The sequence below is a fragment of the Sander vitreus genome, chromosome 4 (genome assembly GCF_031162955.1).
Source record: "Sander vitreus isolate 19-12246 chromosome 4, sanVit1, whole genome shotgun sequence".
NCBI lineage: Eukaryota > Metazoa > Chordata > Actinopteri > Perciformes > Percidae > Sander > Sander vitreus.
In genome coordinates this window covers 10,069,647-10,093,382 of record NC_135858.1, presented here as the reverse complement: position 1 = coordinate 10,093,382, position 23,736 = coordinate 10,069,647, and the positions used below count along the sequence as shown (strand labels likewise).

Below are 23,736 nucleotides of genomic sequence, written 5' to 3'. Positions count from 1 at the left end.
GCCTTCATTGTGTTTTGCGCTACTGTATCCAGTACAATACAACAGTCTATTTTTACTAATACATCAGGTGTTGGCATTGGCATTGTGGACCTGGGTTATGAGCGTCGCCTGGCCAACCAGCTGGGAGTTCACCGCGCTCCCTCCATCATCGGGCTGGTGAATGGCAGGGTGACCTTCTTCCATCAGGCTGTGGTACGGGAGCACCTGCGACAGTTTATTGAAGACCTGCTGCCCCAGAAACTGGTGGAAAAGGTAAACGCAACTGACGTAAATATACTACTACATATGTGTGTATCTTCAAAGCTCAGATAAGAGGAATTTTATTTCTCAGCTCATTATAATATATTTTTCATTTATAATTGAAGATATAGGGCCCTATTTTAACGATCTAAGCGCACGGCGTGAAGCGCATGGCGCAGGTGTGTTTAGGACGTGTCCAGATCCACTTTTGCTAGTTTGACGGTGGAAAAAAGTGTCCGTGCGCCGGGCGCATGGTTCAAAAGGGTTGTAATTGGTGTCTTCATTAATTCATAGGCGTGTTTTGGGCGTAACATGCACTAAACCAATCGGAGGGTCATCTCCCATTCCCTTTTAAAAGCCAGGTGTGTTTGTACCTTGGCACATTGCTATTATGATGGCGGATTTGCACCGTAACATTTTTTTTGTAATCGTGTGTGTGTGTAACAAGCATAGTGTGTGCGCACTGTGCACGAGCCTAGGCACATTTTACTAATTCGCTGTTAAAATAATGAAATGCTGCGCTATTGACTTTAGACCCAGTTTTTGTTGGTCAATGGCGCGATCACTTCCCACTGCCTCAAGATAGCAATACGCCAAGAATTCCCCTGAATACACCTCCCTGTAAGACCAGGACGCCCATGGGCGCAGGTTCATTTGCTATTTAAACGACGTGGGCACTGTACGGGAAATTGACAACCGCAAACTAGCAAAGACACTTGCGTCGGGCTTTGCGCTGCGCAGGGTGCCAGATAGGGCCCATAGGCTTGATGTATGTTAACATATATTTACAAGTATTACTCATCAAGTGTAGTTTGTTAGTGTTGCACTGTGTTATTTAATTTAGCAAGAATACCTTTTTGAACTAATTGCTATTGTTTGATCAGATCACAGATAACAACTACCTGGCTTTTCTGGATAGCTGGCATGTGGAAAATAAGCCCAGCGTTCTCTTGTTTGACCAAGTCCCGATTGTTCCCCTACTCTTTAAAGTAAGCAATGGATTTACACACACACACACACACACACACACACACACACACACACACACACACACACACACAAACACAAACACAAAAAGATGTTCAGTTTGGCTCTTTAAGCTTGTTAATGTTCTGAGATCCGGTGCAGTTTCCACCAATACACAAGAGAGCAGAAAGATTACCAAGCAATCTTTCCTCCTTTGTTACATGGAAGTGTACCTTTTTTTTTTTTTAACCTATCACAGTCAAATGCCCTGGCAGTATTGTTTTAACAACTTCATATCAATAAATGTGTTTGATAGAGAAAGAGAGAATCATTTAGGGCCAATTATGGGAACACAGTTTCAACCAGTCAGATTTTCTGTGGGGATTTGCGCTTTTGCACTGATATTTCTTTGTTTTTATTATTTATTTTTTAAGTAATGTTTAACTATATGCACTGCATGACACCATGTTGTGGTTTACACACCAGTAGGGTCACAGTATGGTTTGTTATATTGTATTTGAATCATGTTTGTGTTTTTTGTTTTTTATGGCTGCAGCATGGGTTAAGTGCCCAAGACAAATTCCCCACCTTGTGGGACAAAAAAGATCCTAGTTAGAACTATTTAATGTACTGTATACAGTTAGCTGCTTTTTTATAAACTCATATCGGTCTGCCCAACTGTCCCATTTTAAATCTTCCTCTCCTATTTATTTTAATGTATTTATTTTTTACGCTCTTGTCTTCCCACTCCACTCTCCAGTTAACAGCTTTTGCCTTCAAAGACTATGTGCGTTTCGGCTACGTGGACCAGGGTGACGCACACAACACTCGGCTACTGCGGCAGTTCAACATAAACACATACGCCCCCACCATGCTGCTGTTTAAGGAGGATACGGAAAAGCCCGTTGACATCATCCAGGTACAAAAATAAACAAGTGATCCCTCTAACCATTTTGAAACGGGAGTCTAAATGTTTTGTAATAATAAATTGTTAAATTACGGAAACAGCTCAATTTGGTAATTTTGCTAAATGTCACACCTACTCTACTCGAAACGTTTCTTGCTTTACGCCGTTCACACCCCCTGCGCTTTCTCTCTTTCAGGCCAGAGGGATGAAGCGACAGATAATGGATGAGTTTGTCTCCAACAACAAGTTCCTGCAGGTGCCACGGCTGGTCAACCAGCAGCTTTTTGATGAGCTGTGTCCTGTCAAGCAGTTCCACCGACGGAGGAAGTAAGACATTTTATGAGCGCAGTCCTTAGCCTCTGAGCCTATACTTAATATCTCTCTTAAATTAATCTCATGTGTAAGAAGACTAGAACGAAGGAGGCGTCTCTCTACTGCTTGTCTACTCTTGCTGAGTTGTTGTAGAAAGGAAAGGGGGAAAAAAAAGCTAAGCCTGAATTTGTCTTTTAACATCGTATGACAACTAACGTGAGAAGCTGAAATCCAAATAGAACAGTTGGGACAGGCATTACAGTGGTTGTTACTGTGAACTTAAATGTTGTTGTCTAGTTAGGCTGCTGCAGCCGGTGGATTGACTGTGTGAATGGTTTGCAGGTACTGTGTGCTGCTGATCACAGGGGAGGACCAAGCCTTTCTTCCAGGCAGTAAGGCCTTCCTGGACTTCGCATCAGTTAACAGAAAAGACGTTCTGCGGTTTGCGTACGTCTACCAGCGCCAGCAGCAGCCTCTATGTCAGGCACTGCTCCATAACCAGGCTACACTCTCCCCTCAGGTCAGTGGCAGAAACACATACACAGTGTACACACATGCATCAATAGTATGCTCGTCTTGTACACAAACTCACTTAACACGTACCTAAAATCAAATGTATGCCACAAATGAACCCATCTGAAGAAAAATAATAATTTTCTGTCATCCAGTACAAACTAACATCGAGGGACAACGTGCACTTGCTGGAAAACCTTTTATATCCTGAACATCCAGAATTTGATATGTGTCAGATTACCGATATGTGCATCCCGAGACTCTGCATAGCCTCAGTGTACAGTCAATAAAAGTGCGTTTGAACACCACTGACAGGTGGTGATTCTTGAGAGGCGGAGCCACGGCGGTAAGGTCATGTACCGCTCTGTGAGTGGTGGCTGGAACGGCAGTGAAGAAGATAAGTACCGCCTCCACGAACAGCTGGAGCTCCTTCAGAAAGACCCCACCTATCTGAGCTCAGACGCCACCCTGCCAGAACTCAACAACGAGATGGCCCCCGTAAGACACTGCAGACACACACTCACCTTAGTTTTGAGGGCAGTGGGCTGGGGCTGCTGAGGCTGAAAAAAATTTAAGCCGGAGGTATTTTTGGATTAATGTCATTGTTTTCCGTTTCATTTTCAACCTCCCCAGATTTTCATTATCCAGTGGATGAATGCTGCCTATGACTACATCCTTCAAATATATGATGACCTTCTCTACTCAAACTGGTAAGACAACACTCACTGCGAGAGTCTGCAGCCTTTAGTGCAAACAAGAGAGAGACAGACACGGTGGTGTTATTGGTTGATATGGGATGCTGCGTGTTTTCTCCTGCATGTTTCAAAAATAAAAATTTTCTGTCCTCAAGGCGAGAGATGATGCCCATCCTGTCGTTGATCTTCTCAGCTCTCTTCATTCTTTTTGGCACCGTCATCATTCAGGCCTTCAGGTGAGAGCGGCATGACCCTTTTTCATTCTGCAACATTTGAGTCATATGCCCGAACTTTTGACTTGAAATTACTTTAGCACTAGAAAAGACCGACGTTTGCTATTGATTTTTCTTTTTGACAAAATGTAAATAAAGAAATGTCACAAAAACCTACTTTCCGATGTTTTGGGCTCACTCTCACTGAATCACGAGGTTATGAATGCATGGTGATATTTTTGCAATGTAGTCTAACATTGACCGAGATGACCTCACTATAGACGATGCAGCTCTTCTGTCTCTCCTCTCCCGTGCTGCTGCTGGGGCATTTTGGTTAAGTGGCACCGGCACATGCAGTTCAACATCACATCTCCTTAAGTCCTCTAATATTTCCTCATTTATGTCATCAACACATCCATGAGTCATGGAAATGTTGTGTAAAACAAGGTCATATTTTTTTCTTGTATTTATGTATGGTTTGCAAAAATGGGAACTGCTGGGTCTGTGAGATGAGAGAAGCAAAGTGTATGCGCACACTACATTACGGCCAAGCATGCGCCCTTAAAATAGCATCTGAATAACGCGCCACTGACTTTAGACTAGGTTTTTCCTGGTCTGTGGCGGAATTGTTTTCTAAACTGCAAAATAGCACTAGGAAACATTTGCACCAGAACACGCTCCCTCTTTTGGCTGAACCGCACCCGGGAGCGCAAGTTCATTCCCTAATTTACCAACGTGAGTCTGTGGAGGGAAAAGAACGCTGTGCGTCGGGTGTAAAATAGGAATGATACATGCGTCGGTGTACAAAATCAATTGCGTTGGGTGCAAGATAGGGCCCTAAATGTGTTATTTACTCGGGGTGTGCAAAAAAATCGATTCACATTCGTATCGCGATTCAAGCTCTACCGATTCAAAATAGATTCCTTTTTTAATTTCTTTTTAAATGATTATTATTTTTTTGGTTTGTTTTGTAATGGCGTGTATACTATTGTCCTGAAATGAGTTTAGCTCACCATTCCCATAGATAGCACTGCGTCGAATTCACACTGACGCCTGAAGAAGAAGAAGAAGAAGAAGAAGAAGTGCAGCAGAAGTAGTTTAGTCGGCGCAAACAATGGCAAACCTCACAGAATTATTCGACCTGCTCAATCCTCATTGAAGGCGAGAGTTTGGGCACATTTCAGCTTTTATAACCTTGAGGCTTTGCAAAGCCAAAGTTAAGTATTTTGGAAACGCCACAAACTTGAGAAGTCACATGGTACGGCATCACCCGGAGATTAACATTAAAGACGTGGACGAACAACAACCTAAAGTACTACTTTATACTTGAATTAAATGTATTTGAAAGGTGGCCAAAGCTTGGCACTTTGCATTTGTTAGTTGCAAAAGTATTTATTTTTGTATGAAGACTTTGAAAGTAATATCAAACTACATTTAATTTGTTGTTTCTTTTCTTTTAAATTGTATGTCTACTGCAATCACATGGGAAAAGTAACTGCATGTAAATGTAGTTACTTTGAATCGTTTTTTGAACCGAGAATCAAGTCAAATACTGGCTAGATAGCATTGCCCCAAAGGAGTCAGAGTTACTGGTGTCCACACTGATGATTTCCTTTTTGTGGTGCCTTTTTTAGTGAGCCAGGTGAGAGCAAACCCCGGAAACCAAAGCCAAAGGAGCAACAGCAAACTGAGGAAGACGCGTCAAGTAGAGCCAGTACTTCAAGGTAATGCAGTGAAATGTAATGAACACAAGATGGACATAGAATACAGCAGATAGAACATCCACAGCGTCGGCAACCTACTTTACTCACAATATGAGACACACTAGCAGAAAACTGGAAAATAAGGGTACCAAAGAACAGTTTAATTCCCACACAGACTGCCTGATTTTTAAAACCTATTTTGCAGTTGATGGCTGTTTATCAAACTGGCAGGACCATGGAGGGTAACTTAAGCATGTCCTTGAGTTGTCTAAGCCCCATAAGAAATCTTCTCATTAATAGTTAAACATGACCCATCAGTATAGTGTTAATACATTTGTATTTTCTGTCATGTAGCCAACGGGCTGATGCATAGCAATTCATTGTGATGATCAGGTTTAGAGTTTTACACCCCATCTTTGTTTTACTTGTGCTCTATCCACTATGCAATATTTTAAACTCATGAAATCTCAGTGAGTGATTATACTTTATCTGCTAAAAAAAAAAATCATATTGCTTTGATAGTCACAGTATGTATCTGTGGCATAATTCATTTATGTTGTTGAGCTGGTTTGCATTTGAGAAAAAGTGGCAGCTTTGTGCACCTCACATGGACCTGTTTATAAGCACAAGACTCACATGTACATTGAGAGAGTTATTTCTAGCTGTAATCATTTCTCCCCTCCATACTGGCTGCGAAGCGATCCCCTCCTAACACAATTACACTGAAACAAAATAAGGGACAAAATCCATTTATCCATTTGAAAGTAATTCCCTCTTTTGTTTTCCCTCCCTGTAACTTTCGTTTTCCGTTTTCTTTCTCATTGGTCCATGCAGCCGTCCTCCTAAGAAGGACTTTGTGGAAGTGACGGAGCTGACAGACATCACGTACATCAGCAACCTGGTCAAGCTGAGGCCTGGCCACATCAACGTGGTGCTGGTGCTCACCAACACCTCCAAGAATGCCCTGCTCAGGAAATTTGCCAAGGAGGTATTTTCTTTCTCCGGGTAAGTCTCAGCACTACAGGACAGTTTTTAAGTTTCTATTATTTGTTTCTATTAGTTTATTCATATAAACAAAGAGCCTACATTTGCCTTGTGACTTGCTTTTAAAAGATGGAACTAAGGGTAGATCATGGAATTATATTATTATTAACATAATGTACTTCAGTATCTATCTTGCCACTAATGGTGCGTTCCATTTACCTCAGAACTCTGAAGCCGGAGCTGGGAATGACATCACACGCGAGTTGAATCGATCCATTTACAAGTCAGACTTTTCATTGTGGGGATAGCTCTAGCCAGGTTAGCCATTGTTAGCGATACCAGTAGTTAACAACACATTACGCCGTTTTTGTGCATAGAAACAGCGTAGCCACATGTCCACAGATAGATGTTGGACAGGACTGTGTGTATGATTGATTAAGTGAGACACAAATAAGACAGAAGTGCTAATAACTGTATGTTACCACCGCTTTCACAACTGTTGACGCACGGGGCAGCCATGTTGGATTTTGAACTCTGGGTACTGCGAGGTGGTCCGAGTTCTACGCTCGGATCATGGGGCGTGTTTCCAACTTTGACCTCGGAAAATCCGACTTCCGTGTACAACTGGAATGCTTTATAAGATGCCCTGATTGCATATTTTTCTTCTTTGACCAATTCTTGGTCCACTTAATAATTATGAACCTCTTTGCCACTACAGGACTCAGACCCTCCACTTCTCTTTCCTCAACGCTGACAAGCACCGCCACTGGATGCCATCACTCCTTCGCTCAACGTCTGACTCTATGCAGAGCGAAGGCCATTCGGACATGGATGAGGAGTCACCGGACTACACTGGCCACGTCCTGGCCCTCAACGGCCACAAGAAATACTTTTGCCTCTTTAGACCCGTCTTCACAGGGGACGATCCCAACGACTCCTCGTCTGAGACCTCATTCTCCTCTGACGGCAGGAGAAAGTCCCGCTCCAGGTCCAGATCCAGCTCCCACTCTCGATCCAGGTCCCATTCCAGGGAGGATGGGGTTGGACCTAAGAGGGGCTCCAGTAGGGCCACAAGCATAGAAGTCCACCACAAGCTTGACAGGCTGGGACTGTGGATGGAGAGGCTAATGGAGGGCACCCTACCCAGATTACAGGTGCCTGCATGGCCCTCTCTGGGTGAAACCACTAACTCCTCCACAGAGACCTGAGCTCAAAGTAAGAAAGGTGGAACGGTAGTGGATACACGTTGTGGGCTTGCCTAAAGGTTATGTTCATTAGCAAGAAAACTGCAAAACGATGCTGCCATTTTCAAATAATTATTTAAGTTCTCTGTCGCAGAGGGAGGTTGCCGCACTAAACTGTTGTGACCTGTTTACAGAATGTCTTATTTTATCTGTCAGATCTGTGAAGCAGATGGGAAATGATGGCATAGAGTAGAGTGCTACCACAAACCTTTTAAAATGAGCTTATTGAGGCGAAGGTAAAGGCCACGCTGCATGATGCCGCTTCATGTCTTCTGTACAGAGACAGAAGGGGGCAAAAGGAGAGACTATAGGAAAACAACCAAAGCTGTAGTATAAACATTAACAGTCTATCTTCACACACACAGGTGGTGTTGAAGGCGGTGTACTGTCCCTGTTTATAGGCCAATAAGCATCATGGTACAGACGTCTGCTGTAGTTAGGTGTGTGTGTGTGTGTGTGTGTGTGTGTGTGTGTGTTACAGATTAACTCCAGTTCTTAGTGTTGTTTCCCTCTCTTTTAACTCTTGTCTCTCTACATTTATTACGTGAATTCATACAGCTCGGAATAACGCAATTGTTTTGCTCTACTTGAGTCCTTTGAGCCCCCAATAGCCTCTAACATTAGCTTTGAGCCTGAACACATCTTTACAATTGACAACCTCTTTTATGAGTTTTTACTTTTACGTCAGTATGTGGAAACAGGTTAATATGTATAAAGGTTTGGAAACTAAGCCTGATTGCACTGAGTTTATAGATACATTTTTGTTTCTTTTTTTACTTTTAAAAGTTGTTTGCGGTTATAGATCCGACACCACCTTTTTAATTCCAGGCATTAAGATATAGAGTATTTCACAGCATTGTAAGCAAATTTGTTAAGGGATTTAACGTTAAATATGCTACCGGGTAAGTTTAAATTCTGATTAACTAAAATATTATTTTGAATAAGTAGTACCCAAAATGTTGAAATATGCCTTTTTTGTCTTTACACTTGTTTTGTTTGGTGCTGGTTTCACTTTTTTTTTTTTTTCAATTGTCTGAATCACGGTAAAAAGATAAATCCTTCCATAATATACTTGCCCTTTTTAAGCCTTTGCCATAAACCATTGTAAATATCAATGCATGGGATACTTAGACCTAAAATCACTAATAAATGTTTTAGTGAATTTGCACTGGCAACTTAAATGCTTCACCCCGTCTCTCTCTTCCTTTTACTCTGTAATTGAATAATTTGCTCAACAAATGCTGTATGCGGTACACTGTAACTTGTAATCATTGTTCTTGTATGTCCTTTTAACTTCATTTGTGTCTATATCTCAGAAATGAAGTGTAAATTAATAAAAGAAACTCTGTGAAAAACATTTCTTAAAATAATGTTGATATGAGACGTCATTTTCCGTCATGCTTCTTCAAACTAAGAAATAATTTGATCTACAACAACCCAGCATTAAATATGTTCGTGTAGGTAAATCAATCGCTAACTAAGGCACAATGAGTTTTCCAGCTAATAGTCTGGCAATTAACTTAAAGAGTATATTAATAACACAATACATTTATTGAAATCAGATAACACAAGAAGAAATATTTACCATAAATAGAGGTAAACTGCTGCTAAACATGAATAAGTTTTCAGCATTATGTTATACACGGTACACGTCATGGCGGTTCAAATAAGCAACACGTGTGTACTACAATACAGGCTCAGTACTCATGAGGAATGTCAAACACTTTCTTCATGGACAGTTCTTCAGGGCCAAAAGAGACGGGCAGCAGCTCGTCCACGGTCATCTTCAGGTATGAGCCGTCAGGCTTAGACAGGTACACATCCCAGTTTGATCCAAACTGTGAAGGAAATTACATGAACAGAAAATTTTGTCAAATCCTCTTGCAAAGCAAACCTTTTTAATGATTTGTGTGTGTGTGGTACAACGAAAAGTTAATAATTATATCATTGCAGACAGACTGAAAACTAAAAGCTCCTTGAAAAACTTCACCAAACCAGTAGAGCAGCAGAAATTATACCTCTCTCATGAACTGCCTGCAGCCACCACACGGGGGGATGAACTGGTCATTTATGTCACTGCAAGAAACATACGAGGACAAAGGTAGAACTGTATTAATGTTGAACACAAAGACCTTGTGGCCTCTGATTGATGTTTTGGACTGATGCCAGTGTATCAGTGTTGCATTAATAATTAATCATACTGTAGCTTCCCCAGTTCTTTCAAACATTTCCCACTGTCTCCTAATGATTATTTACTATAAGTCTTCTTATTTCTTCTGGTTCTCTGCTCTGTTCAATACAGTTTTCTGCGTAGTTTCTGTCTCCCCTATAAGGAATTCTAAGTAATGACAACAACACGGTCGGCACGGCCACATGATTCATGTTGTTGGTGGAAAACTTAGGTGACATGTCACAGGTCAGGGACCAAGAAGATCTATTCGGCCATACTTCATTACTAAATCTGTCCTGTGTTCAAGTATGAATTTTTGTCTGTCTCTATAAGTTTAGGGAGTCGAAGCAGCTGCATTATGACATATATTACATTTTTTTATAGGCAAAAAATATTCCCTGAAATTAGACATATGCCTAATTATATGTGAGGTAAGTTTAGAGACGCAACTCTATTTAATTATTAAAATATTAAATGTTTTTGGCAAATAAATATTCCGACCGAGACCGAGCCTGACCCGAACCCGACCATAATTTCTAAATATCTGCCCGAACCCGGCCCGGCCCGTCGGCTAACGTCAGGCTCGGGCGGGTATCCACGCCTTAGCTCTGAGCAGCTTTAGGGTGCGCGACTATATGTTTGGTCAATGTTTTCTTTTTTTCATTCCAATTTCAGGTCTGTCAGTCACAGTGAAAACCGGAGACATTTCCTGGGACAGCTCCAGCCGGGGACAGGTCACCGAAACCGAGGCTGTTCCGAGATAGACTGAACTTTAGATATTTGAGCAACAACAACATTTAGTTGAGCACCTATGTTTGCATTGCTTGTGTTAGTCGGGATTAATATCTGTGTACAACCCAAACTTAACAGCTTCAGCAGGAGATAAATGCCTCATGGAAATACACATATCCTTAGAGTTGGGATGGCACTACATTGTGGTTAAACTGTACTGTTTAATCCTAAATCTCTTTATCAAATGCTTCTGTGTAAGTCATCAAAGTCTCCCGAACTTTCTTCATGTAGTCAGCTGCTCCTGAGTTTTCCTCGACAAAAGGACTGAAATGTCTCTTGATTTGATCTCTTGAAATGTGTTACTGACACAGAGACACTACTCGCGTGTTAAACTGTGGAAGTTATACTTAAGACAGACGTGTTGTGTGAAGTAATGGGGGAAGTTTGATACGGTTTTGTGATGTGCAACATGTGAACACAAGTTAAATGAGTCATGGTTTGGTAACATAGGAATGATGACTAACAAGGCGGATGCTTTCCTCTCATAGGAAATTCGTCTCAAGTTATCAAAGAAGAAATTACCTGGCAATTGCAATTGCCTTGAAGCTTCTGTAGCCTTCAGACACTGCCTTTGAGATAGCATTCCTTTCAGCACACACACCCAGGTTGTAACATGCATTCTCCACATTGCAACCTGCCGGGGACACAGATATAGTCATCAGTAAATTTAGTGCATTTGCTTTATTGAAATGAAACTGACAAATTATGGGGGGGGGGGGAGCTGGAGTTGCAGGAAGAGGTCTTTCCCGACATCATAGGGGGCTGTCTATTTACTTAATATCTCCTGTAAAAAAGTAACTCAACAGGTCTTTGCACTCACAGCCAGTTTGTTTGCCAGCTATGGGCCCCCCAGACATTGCTGATGAGGTACACGTGACTCGCTAAGCGTTGGATTGCCCAGCAACATAAACAGGAGAGTTGTGGCTTTGCCTTATTGTTGACAATTATTTAACGTCCTTGTCAATGTGTATACAGTGCTGTTGACTCAAGTGACACAATGACAAAAGGTAAGCTCAGCACATGGGAAAGTTAAGATTTGTCGATCCGGCAAATGTGATTTTATTCAACCAACAGGCTACGGTGGCCGACAGGGGAAAACGCCCCGCAACTTAAGAAAACACACACAAATAGACAAAACACAAGCAAATTAAGAAAACAACTTCATTAATTTGACAACACATGTGCAGCATTCAGCAAACGCGCTGCAAATGCACACAACACAACCAAATACATAAACGCACTGCAAATAAAAAACGATGCAAAAAGAAAAGCACGCAAACCCCGAAAACAAATGGGGGGAGAGAGAGAGAGAGAGAGAGAGAGAGAGAGAGAGAGAGCAACTGCATAGACTGTAAATATTAAGTCTATGTTTGAGATATGTTTTCTCTCATTTGGTGGGTGTGTCTCGGCTCAGGTTACAGGTGATACTCAATCAGCAGAGGGTTTCATTTCGAGGTCCGAAAGGCGCATTACTGAAGTATAGGCCTCCTCAAGTGTAATATTGTGATTATACAACGGTTACCAACAAAATAAGTGATCAATCTGTATTCATATTGTGGAGTAATTCGCTCTTGAAATACAAAAAACAGACAGGATTTATAGTCCCTCCCTGTTTAGTAAACCAGCCAATTTACCGTGGGATTTATCAAACTGAATAAATCCCACTCGCACATATAAACACAAAACTGCTTTGCTAACTCCATCGTGTTGTAAGTAAGACATCTGCTGAAACAGTTATTGTATTCATTAGCATGATTGCCGTACTGTTTAGTTAAAAAATATCCAACACACCAATGTACAAAGACATAGGGACCAGACGCAAGCTTTTATTTTGAAAATCCGGCACCAGCCGGGAGGGCATGAGACGGGAGCATAGACTGTATATTACTAATATATTATGTTATTAAAAATAATAATAATATGAATTTAATATACAGTCTATGGAGTTCTCCAGGCTGCAGCCATACCCGACTCTAATAAAAAGGTAGAGCGCTCTCTCCCCCGTGGGGTCGAAAATCCAGCTGTTCCACTAGCTGCTCCCTCTAGAGGTCTGGAGAACTTCCATTGTGTAATCTGGATGCTGCGTTTTTTTGTTGCATTTGTTTTTGGGGTTTGTGTGCTTTTCTTTTTGCATCGTTTCATATTTGCAGCGTGTTTATGTATTTGGTTGTGTTGTGTGCATTTGCAGCGTGTTTGCTGAATGCTGCGCATGTGTTATCAAATTAATGAAGTTGTTTTCTTAATTTGCTTGTGTTTTGTCTATTTGTGTGTGTTTTCTTAAGTTGCAGGGCGTTTCCCCTGTCGGCCACCGTAACCCTTTTCACAGTGGCCAATTTGACATGCCAAAGCAGTGCAAACACAGGTGAAATTGATCAAATGAATTATGGTCCCATTCTATTTAGTATGTCACAGCCATTCCAGTGAGCACGACCTGCATGCTAGCTCATACCGGGGGCCTGGCCCACCTAAATGGAACAAGGACATAATTCAGGTTATTAATTACACCCTTCTTTGCCATGCAATGGCATGTCAAAATGGCTGCTGTGATAAGGGAATATTGGAATGATAAAGACTCATCCTGGAGAAGATTTAACAATGAGCGGCTGTAGGGAGACATGTTAAAATGAAGCCCTTCCTCACTGAGTCTAGTCATTTCAGCTGTCTTTTGTCAGGTAATCATTAACATAGTGCATTAAAATTAAACTGGTCTGACAAATGATCTATTTCTTTGTACTTTTAATGAAATTCTGTTTCTTCTCCCCCATATGTCAAATGATCTCAAACAGCAACAAGGCAGCAAGAAAAGACTCAGAGTCAAAAACAAGTTACACAGAGCTGTGGCTCTTTCTTATAGAAGTACGGCATATCATTATTTTAAAGTCTACTTGCTGATAATGGCAAATAATTTGATAGATTAGTTTTAGGAAACAATAAGAATGCAGAATGTAATATTAATATGTAATAGTAGTGTACTAAACTAGCTTTCTTCATGCCAAATATGTACTCTAAAAAAAAGTTCTTACCTGTAAACACACAGTTGTCTGGAGTCAGGAGAGCAGCTCCCACTCTGAATTTGCTGTAAGGGCAGTAGGCTTGCTGCTTTGCCTCCTGAGACTGGTAGATCAGCTTTTTGACTGTTTCCTGGGACAAGTGTGTGGAGCCATGGTCCTTAATATGCATCACACCCTCACTGAACTTGGCTTGGTCCATGATTGCTCTTGGGGTTTGTAAGGTTGTTTTTGATACAGTGTATGAGCTCCGCTTTGAATGGGAATAGGTCAAAGGGAAGGGGGAGAGTGAGCAGTCACGGCCAATCACTGGCTAGGATTCCAGCATGCTGTCATGAGGCAATGGGAGGCCGTTTTGTCAGACAGGATGCTGTGACTCACCTTCATGACTAATGTTGTGTGATACAATTTTCCTACTGACTTTTCTAATTACTTTCCTTATCTATTGTGTATTAAGCTGTGATAGATGATCAATAACAGTGGAGACAGTTTGAGAAAATATGTATGTTTATTGTTAAGTCCAACTTCTATTTGAGCTCTGAGTCAGTAGAGAAATGGAGGCTTCAAAGACCAAAATTATCCCTGAAATGACCCCCGAAATCTGTGGTTTTACATCACTTCTGGAAAACATTATAAACACAGTATACCTATAAAATACAAACTGCATTTAGTTGTAATAGTATATGTCAGAACAGGCCCGTATTAAGATAATGTGGTGCCCCTGGGCACTATACCTCTAAGCCCCCCCCACATTACCCATGCTGTCCTCCTGGCAAAAATGTCAGACATAATCAAGGGGTTTCTCAAATGTAATTTACTAACTTGTACAACTACATACATGTAGGCATATGAGCAGTGAGCACTTTATTCAAATGTCTCAATTCAAAATGTCTCTCAATTCAAAAAGCCAAAATCAATACTATATATTGCAGCATTGTGGGTCGGTTGAATCTGTATGTTTCCGACTTTATTTCATGGGCCCTGAAAGCAATTCTCTGATTGGTCAAAAACTTTCAAAAGCATCATGGGAAAGCTAAAACTGCTTTAGCATCACAGCTATAATGACAATAAAAGGACCGAAAATGAATAAGATATGGACAAAAGACTATCAATATTAGATCTAAGAATATGGATTTATTGCACAAAGTCCTCTGAAAGAAATACGAGTTCTAGGAAAAGAAGCGCAGACTGTGGACCGGTCTAACTTCTCTGCGTACTGAATAAACTCACGAAGCGCACCATTGTGCTGTGTGCTTGAAAAACACGGAGAAGGGTTGGGCGCAACCAAGTCTCACCCAGAGGTAGGGGGGGTTTGTGTGAAAAATGTTTTTATTTGGTTGCCAATTACAATGAATCAAGAAAGCCAACCACTTATCATTTTTATAACAGTTAATATTTTACATTCATCATTATGATAAAAATTTTCGGGGGGTTAAACTTTTGATAATTGTTAACCCCCCCCCCCCCAAATGATACATTTGCGCGAATTTGTGGACCAACTCAACTCTGACAGATTGGGGAGGGGAGTGATAGTCATGTAATATTGATTTATTTATAATGTATTATTATTATTATTATTGTTAATATTATTATTGCTGTTGTGAAATTAGTGTTCATAAACAAGTAATGTATGGTCTTTCAACAATTTCAAGTGAATAATATAACAATTTACGGAAAATATTGTTAAAACTTGTGTCATGTGGCCCCCCCACTGGTTGCGAATGGTTGGTGCCCCTGGGCACTGGCCCAAGTGCCTTTATGGATAATCCGGGCACGTGTCAGACTTTTTTTCATAATAAACTGAGTTTTCTTGCTCAAGTGATATTCACCAAAATAAGTAACTACACTGTGTATTTTTGTAATTTTACCTGTGTGTGTCATGGGGTGTATGATACAGATACTATCTTTTTAACCAATGTATTCTTGTTTATATTAAAGTACTATATAAAAGACAACAATAATATTCATTAAGGCCTCAGGGTCCATTAGGATCCATTCAAATCTTCATCCCAGTAGAGTATTGGGTGAGCAAGTTATTAAGAGTCTGATTAGTTGTTCTGTGTGATCCAGTTGATCCATCCGAGGTAGTTTCTGACCTTGGTGTAGACGCCAGGGTAGTAAGCATAGGCACAGCCGATGCCCCAAGATACAATACCCTCATATTTACCGTTACAAACAAGAGGTCCCCCTGAGTCACCCTGGATGGAAACAGATACACATTTTTGTTCAGGTTATGTGACAGCTATTAAGGCAAAATACTCCCCAAAAATGTTTCCTAACTGATCATAGCTGAAAATGTGTGTCTTGCTAAATGGTTAGTGTAAAAAGCTTTTAAAGCTGCACTAATATATATATATATATATATATATATATAACACTGCAGTTACCGCAGCTACATGGAGCATTTCTTTAAAAAAATCTTATAAACAGCTCTTATAAACCATTGTTTTCAGCAAAAAATATCTAAAAATCCATACACTATGTGCCCACCACTTAACAACACACAGACAAAAAACCTGATTCTTTTTCTCAGTTGGTAAGTTGGTGAAGACGAACACAGAGCTACAAGGAGAATGAAGATTGGTCTTAAATTTGTTCCACTTTCCCCAGTGGACAAAGAAATATATTAATGCAGCTTTTAACAGCACCAGAAAAAAATAACTCAGATGAATTGTTCTTTGCTGTCACTCAATTTGAGAGTAAGACAAGTTTCAGTCCTGTGTTTTGAATTTCGGTGGTGGAGCTGGTGGGACTCCTATGAAATATTGTAGTGAATAATATTGTAGCAACCTCCACCCTAATGTGACATCTCATCATAACAGTCAACATGGCTTTTCATTTAAACCTTAAATATTGCCTAATCATGTTACATTAGACTCCTAAGTATTTTTCAGTATTACATATTACATAATCAGCCATCACATGTTTACTGCCATATTTGTATTTCATTTTGACAACTGTTACATTACCTGGAGGTATTTGATTATCAGTTCCTATGAGAGTCAAAAGAAATCTCTCAAACAAACACTTAACTTTGGATGCCTCACCTGACAGGAGTCTTTCCCACCATAGAGAGAGCCAGCACAGACCATGTTCTCTGTGATCCTGAAGTAGTAGTAGTACCAGCAGTTGGTGAAGATATCCACATCCACAGACCTCAGTACAGGTGACAATATGTAGCTGTTGAGCCAGGTTACACCCCAGCCACTGACTGTGCACCGGGCAAGGTTGGCCAAGGGTGGTGAGTCTGGGTCTGGCAAAGAGGCTGGCTCGACCATGGCATTGATGATAGCTGGACGGTCCAACTGACCCACAGAGAACATATCCTTTAGTCAGTCAGTGGTGGAAGAAGTATTCAGATACTTTAAAAGTACTAATACCACACTGTAAAAATACTCTGTTACAAGTAAAAGTCCTGCATTGAAAATGTTACTTATGTTAAAGTTAAAGTTAAAGTATCATCAGGAAAATGTACTTAAAGTATTAAAAGTAAAAGGTACTCAATGCAGAAAATCTCACCGTTTAGAAACTGGAAACGATCAAAACAGTTCTGTCAATCAACTAAGTGTTTAATCGGCTAATCATTTCAGCTGTACTTGTAGGTCTATAATTTACAATAAACATATTTTATAAACTACGTAACCTAGTAACTAAAGCTGTCAGATTAATGTAGTGGAGTAAAAAACTATATTTCCCTTTCAAATGTAGTGGAGTAGAAAGTAGCACAAAAAGAAAAGACTCAAGTAAAGTGCAAGTACCTCAGATTTGTATTTAAGTACAGTACTTACAGTAGTTACATTCCACCATTGCAGTCAGTCATCACAAAAAGCAAATGCTGAAGGTAGCATTTAACATTTTCTATTTGCATGACCTACTCTGCTGTCTGTGCTATTGAGTGATGACTCATAGAAATGTGTCACTGTATAAAACAGAATACAATGAATAAAGCATGATCAGACAGAGGCAGAAAATGATAAGTACATTAATGGGAATCAGATTATTTAATAAAGGGGTTGAATGTAACTCTATCTCAATCAGGTCACTAGTTCAACAGGTAGTAAGGATCACTTGTAGTGTGTTGCAATGGCAATTGTTACAGTGCACTGGAAATTCATTTGAAATGAAAATCCCCAATATGTGCAATTAAATTAATGAGTCAGTGTTCACTGACTGGTTCACTGACTGGAAGTGAAGTCACTTGACTTCTAAAGGAGCCTTTACCAAACCCTGAAACCACCAACTGGCTGTCAGAGACTACACATTTATAACAGACAACCTGCATTTCAATCTGGCTGTGTGGAGTTTGAAGTACATGGGCATTACCTGGGCAGGGAAGGTCCAATTAAAAGACACTATTGAATTGCATTATGGAAAATGCAGGATTCAGCTTTTTTGAAATTTGACCTATATAGAGACCAAAGGTCAGAATATGTCGACCACTACTGGACCATTCTTTTTAAACTCTTTCCCCCGACTTTATGAAAATGCAATACTAAATGGCTTGTGTAGCCCTTTAAGTTGAATTTAGTTATGCCAATTAGTAAGCAAGGCAGTGGCTCAACGAGCCAACACCGGGCCCCTAAGCAGGATTATCAAGGCGGGCCCCCCTACTACAGCACGTGATGACGGCGCAATGTCCACGAGTACGCTACCATCAATAGGACAGGATAGGATCATAGAGACACAGCATATAAGAGATGAGATGACTGACAAAATCAGGAGTAGCCCACGCGCACCACAACAACAACAACAAAAAAACACTGGTGAATGTGCACCATAACACATGAAAAAACACACAAGGGCAGTCCCTCCAGGATTTCGTGGCCTTTTTTTTAGATTGTTGCGGCCCAAAATGCCTGATTTTGCAATAAAAGTTGCGATGTCTTTTGTATGTTAGTTGCAATGAAGTTGCAGAAGACAGTGAAAGTTGCAAAAAAAGTTTTTTGTATAGTTCTTTAAAAAAAAAAAAGGAAACTTGTTTTGGGGAGAATAATAATTATTACTATTAACTAATTACTCTGGGCTGAGATTTCCTAGGAACTTTACCAAAAAGGCTCAGGATGCTGCAAATGTTGGTATAATATGAAAATGGCTGGTGGATTTAAGACAAAAAGTAATAATTTATTGAATGAATCAAATAAAAAAAAAAAACGAGTGTAGCTGTCCTCAATTTAGGTCATCCTGTACGTCTTATCTCCGGTTTTTCCTGCATCCAGCGTGTGTGATTTTGTGTGTGTGTGTGTGTGTGTGTGTGTTACAGATTAACTCCAGTTCTTAGTGTTGTTTCCCTCTCTTTTAACTCTTGTCTCTCTACATTTATTACGTGAATTCATACAGCTTGGAATAACGCAATTGTCGTCAGTCGCGGGGGGAACTCAGCAGCCCCGCCCGCTGCAGAGATTGGGACAGGATGTAAACAGCAGCAGCTTTCAGTGACTTTAGAGTGAAAAAACGTTACCGCGTACATTGATGTTAAAATGTTTACAGGTTGGCAGGATGTTTTGTTGGTAAATGTGAGATGTTCGAGTCACACCCGTGAAGAGAACGGTCTCTGAAACAAGGAAATTAATTTGACCCGTTCTCACTCTCGCTTGGTCAGTGGCCAAATACGATAGGGGGCCCCGGCTGTCAATCAATATCTTCCAGTCACACGGGCCCCTAATTGGTCCGGGCTCGTAAGCACCGCTTACCCTACTTACCGATAGTTACACGTCTGAAGCAAGGACACTATACGGCTTATATAATTCATAAACATTTCAAATGTAATGAATTGCATACGTGTTTACCATAATATGACACATCTGTGTGAAGTATCAAACAAATCATAAAGCACAATGGCAAATAGGAAAACACTTCAACAAATCATAATATCATAGTAGCTCAAAATTGATCAGAAATTACTACTCTGCTTTGCTCTTTGCAATTTTTTTTGTTTTTCCTCCTCCTTGTACCCCTATTTTTACAGTACTGTACCTTACATCTCACAAACTTGTCCTTTGTCTCTGTGATATTGTAATTATTGTAATTCTTTGTTGATATAAACCTGCAACCAGTCAAAATCTAATGAGCAGTCAGTACTGTTACAGTAACAAATGGAAAGCACAATGTTCAGGGCCATACAATTTGTTAATTGTACAGTATATAGCCTACAATGCACTGTACTACAGTATACACTACTAAAAGGGACAAACATCAAAGGAGTAAACATGTGATCAATGTGCTTCTTCTTGTCTTTGGGCTGGGTCAGGCCAGAGCACTTCGTCGACATCACAAGCAATATTGTCCCTCCTGAGGCAACGGGGGAAGAAGCCTCTTGTGTGCCGTAACCAGCCCTGACACCTCGCATACGCACTCGTTCTCGTCCTCTCACATTGTTTCATCTATCCATTCTCAGACTTTCTCCTTCCCACCTTCAACAACCTGTTTGCTCTCTGAACTGGCTTATATTGGTTGTGTCACATCATTTGAAACAAGTGAAATCAATTTTGAGTGGTTGTGTTCAATCAATGACATGTGTTCTCTATTTGTATTTGATTGTTGCCAATTGTGTTTACCAGTATGGATGACATGTGCATTAGAGTGCAGAATGTCTTTTGAGAGAACGAGAATGTGTTTAGAGTTTTGCTGAAAAGTCTAAGTGAGATCTGCAAATTGTGTTTTACCGTGTGAAATGGTTTAAGGTATTGACAACAGATGGCACAATTAGCTAAATGAGTTCAGGCAACTGAGAACTTTGTTCAGCCAATGGGTTTTAGTGTTTTAGCAATTGAGAAAAACTGTAACTTCTACCGGAAAAGGTAGGGCCTATCTAGCAGAGGACGGACCCTCCTGATTGGACAGACAGACTGTCTGTCTGTTAAAAGTAGGTGCTTTTCCGTGTTTTTCACCTCTACTTCCTGTTAAAAGACAGACAGTCCGTCTGTCCAATCAGGAGGGTCCGTCCTCTGCTAGATAGGCCCTACCTTTTCCGGTAGAAGTTAATGCTGTTTTGTTTTATAATTTGTCGAAATGTTTTCCTATTTGTCATTTTGTTTTCCTATTTACCGTTGTGTTTTATGATTTGTTGAAATGTTTTCCTATTTTATGTTGTGTTTTATGATTTGTTGAAATGTTTTTCTATTTGCCGTTGTGTTTTATGATTTGCTGTTGCGTTTTTCTATTTGCTGTTGTGCTTTGCACTTCAGGGCCACCGTAGCTGAAGGGTCCTATAACAGACCATGCATTATTTAGAAATGTACATATATGTTCAGCTATTTAGGCTATTAAAGAGTTTGCATGGTTTATTGCATATTCGTCATGACATGTTTATGTATAGTTTGCCTCCGAATTGTGCTGCAGTCCACTGACTCATCAACAGAGGCGGTTCTACATTGAATTACACCCAGGGCAAGACCCCCTTCGAAAATTATGGTACAAAAGGAGCACTAACGCCACAGGTCTTATGTTGACAACGTGGATGCAGATATAAGAAACTCCGAAGGCAGTCGTAATATTTACCTAGCAGGCTAGGCTAACGCTGTTGTGCCAACGTTAGCAAAACATCGGCGTAGCTTTAGCTAGCAGTCTAAACTTATCTCAAGTCCGGACCTTTAACTGTCTATGGTCCAGACCCGAGTACTACAGCCCTCACAGGTAGATATCACTTAGTTGAGCAACTGAACAAGCTGCAACCTTTCTGATGACAATGGGAGCCTGACTCTTGCATATGACCCCAATCTGCCCTTCTTATAACCTCCGCCGTTTTTTGGTAAAAGCATGCTTCCCCCTAGGTATGTTAAACATCAGGCACCCATCACTTGCTCTGTTTGTACAATTAACCACACAACAACTCCTTGGCATTTTGACTTATGCTATGCTGCTACTACTACTAGCTACACGAAACACGTCTTCTTTCTGCCCCCCGGTTGCGTGCGCAAGCAGTGATGATGTTGCCGAGAAATCCATGTATAGAAAACTGCTTCGCGGAGCAGAGGATTTTTTTTTTTTTTCAAGTGCTCGTGGCGCCCCCCCATGACTCATGATAAAATGCCGCCCCGGGCGGCTGCCCGGGTCGCCTGTGCCAAAAACCGCCCCTGCTCATCAATGTCAATCAGTAACCTAATCAGTGTATGAAATTGATTTCAACTCAAGCCCCGGATCACAGGATCTATATCAAATCCATACCTGTATCAAAACACAACCCTATGTCATAATCATCCCTTACCTTAAGCAGCATGATATCATTGTCAAATATCCAGGATTGGTACTGGTAGTGCCTGACGACTAAAGAGACATTGAACCTCTGTTCAAAGCCCTCGACCTCGACGATGTTGTGCTCACCCAGAACCACTTGGATCAGCTGACTCCTAAAAGAACACAGTGGAAGGCAAAGGAGAATATTCTTACATCAACTACAGATCAGACAATCCAACACTTTTTTTTAAAAGTTGCATAGTTGTTTCAGATCATTCTAATATTCGTTTTCTACAGCTTTGAGATTCAAATGCAAGGTGCAGCGTGTGCTTCCATGCATAGGAGGATTACAGTATGAGACGACGGGCTCCTGGGCACGGAGGCATATAAGGCCGCCCCACTCCCCCAAAGACAGGCACTTTCCTGCCTGACCTGCAAAAAAATCTGCTATACGGCCATGCAGTTGCACTCTAGATCTTTAGATAAACTGAGGGGATAAACACTCACTTAAAATGTATCATGATATCATCTTCAAAGCGATTGTTTAGGCTATTTCTTCAGTTTTCAGGACTTTTGGGGCTCTGTTATTGACATGTATGTCAAAGCCCTTTGATTATGCGACAATAAATGCTAAGTCAATAACAGCAACTTCACACAGAGGCTCTGGCTTAGGGGCCATCTGAACCCTTGGGCCCGGTACGCCCGTTCGGTAATCCAACCATTTCTTTGATGGACATTAAGGAAATATGGCCCTGCGAGTGCCACATGTGTAAAACTGCAGTAACTTACGGTCTCCAACAGTGGGCAGCAGACACCACCCACTGCGGGTGGATGAGGGTGCCTCCACAAAAGTGGTAGTTCATGAACTGGAGGGAGGCTTGGTGCTTGATGGAGTAGGGCGGTACCTCTACACCCCCAATGATTCTGTCTTCGTACGCAACTAAGAGCCGATGAGGGGATTAGACACACAGAGACAGAGAGGTTATATTCTATAACATAAGATAAGCTCATAGCTTTTAGTTTTTACTCAGCTAGAGTTACATGAAGTCAGCCCTGTGTGACTAAAGGTTTAAAAGTTAAGAAGACAGTGTACTGTAAGTGTATTGTCAGATGCCTCACCTGATAGGTTTGCAACAAGCAGAAGGAGCAATGAGAGGTGACAGGATGGAGCCAGGTTCATTTTAGCAGCTACCAAAAATAAACAAACAAACAATATACTGGCTTTGTTTTGAAGATAGTATTATCAACCACAATAACCAAAAGGTCAGGTAGCATAAATGTGTTCACTCCTGCACATTTGAGGGGTTTCTTCTGTGGGATCCCAGCAGGACAAATCAGTGCATCTTACTGCACACCCAAATGTGTCCAGAAATTATTCTTGAACTTACAACCTTTGAACTACTACAACTAAGATCATTTTTGTTCAGTGGTTTACATTTTATAATTACAGCGCATAGTCAGAAATGCAGTATAAACAGGGGGAGACGTCCTATTCATTGCATTGCTTCTTCACAGTCACTCAGAAATAAGCTTAAGCATAAGTTATGTTTTAAGTTTCAATTGATTCAGTTGAACTGATAAAACTCCTTAATCCACAACATTACACAATCAAAGTCAAATCAATTTGATACGAAGATTTCTCACCTTATCAAGAGTCAAGTGAGAGAACAGTCCAAGCATCCACACACTGGCACTCACACTCACACACTCATCTCATACTGTGAAATACAGTAAAACTTGAGAACTCTCAGGCCTTTTTTATACTGTAACCATAGCTGCCACTCTCATTGTTCCCATTGTCCGCCATATATCTAAGTG

The 23,736-nt window shown here is 40.8% G+C and overlaps 3 protein-coding genes across 3 annotated transcripts in view; 1 reads left to right on the top strand and 2 right to left on the bottom strand.

Moving 5' to 3' along the window:
- The window catches only part of LOC144516656 (dnaJ homolog subfamily C member 16-like), a 15,148-nt gene extending 6,015 nt beyond the window's left edge, over positions 1 to 9,133 (top strand). The window contains exons 5-15 of the mRNA XM_078248132.1: positions 68 to 252; positions 1,125 to 1,229; positions 1,967 to 2,125; positions 2,310 to 2,440; positions 2,768 to 2,945; positions 3,254 to 3,436; positions 3,572 to 3,648; positions 3,789 to 3,869; positions 5,480 to 5,569; positions 6,383 to 6,553; positions 7,251 to 9,133. Coding sequence (XP_078104258.1) covers positions 68 to 252; positions 1,125 to 1,229; positions 1,967 to 2,125; positions 2,310 to 2,440; positions 2,768 to 2,945; positions 3,254 to 3,436; positions 3,572 to 3,648; positions 3,789 to 3,869; positions 5,480 to 5,569; positions 6,383 to 6,553; positions 7,251 to 7,740 — 1,850 coding nt within the window. The 3' untranslated portion in view covers positions 7,741 to 9,133. The remainder of the gene's footprint in view (positions 1 to 67; positions 253 to 1,124; positions 1,230 to 1,966; positions 2,126 to 2,309; positions 2,441 to 2,767; positions 2,946 to 3,253; positions 3,437 to 3,571; positions 3,649 to 3,788; positions 3,870 to 5,479; positions 5,570 to 6,382; positions 6,554 to 7,250) is intronic.
- A 173-nt stretch (positions 9,134 to 9,306) lies between these two features.
- On the bottom strand, positions 9,307 to 14,038 carry cdab (cytidine deaminase b). Its single transcript, XM_078248137.1, has 4 exons — positions 13,762 to 14,038; positions 11,261 to 11,372; positions 9,795 to 9,852; positions 9,307 to 9,614 (listed from the first exon to the last, which is right to left on the bottom strand). Exons 1-4 carry the CDS (start codon positions 13,946 to 13,948, stop codon positions 9,474 to 9,476), a joined length of 498 nt encoding a protein of 165 aa, XP_078104263.1. The 5' UTR covers positions 13,949 to 14,038; the 3' UTR covers positions 9,307 to 9,473.
- Positions 14,039 to 14,302: 264 nt separating this feature from the next.
- Positions 14,303 to 23,098, bottom strand: LOC144516198 (serine protease 1-like). The gene is made up of 5 exons (XM_078247403.1): positions 23,038 to 23,098; positions 22,708 to 22,858; positions 21,950 to 22,091; positions 16,794 to 17,051; positions 14,303 to 15,944 (listed from the first exon to the last, which is right to left on the bottom strand). The coding sequence occupies exons 1-5, from the start codon at positions 23,096 to 23,098 to the stop codon at positions 15,795 to 15,797; spliced, it is 762 nt and encodes a 253-aa protein (XP_078103529.1). The 3' UTR covers positions 14,303 to 15,794.
- Between the last annotated feature and the right edge of the window lie 638 nt (positions 23,099 to 23,736).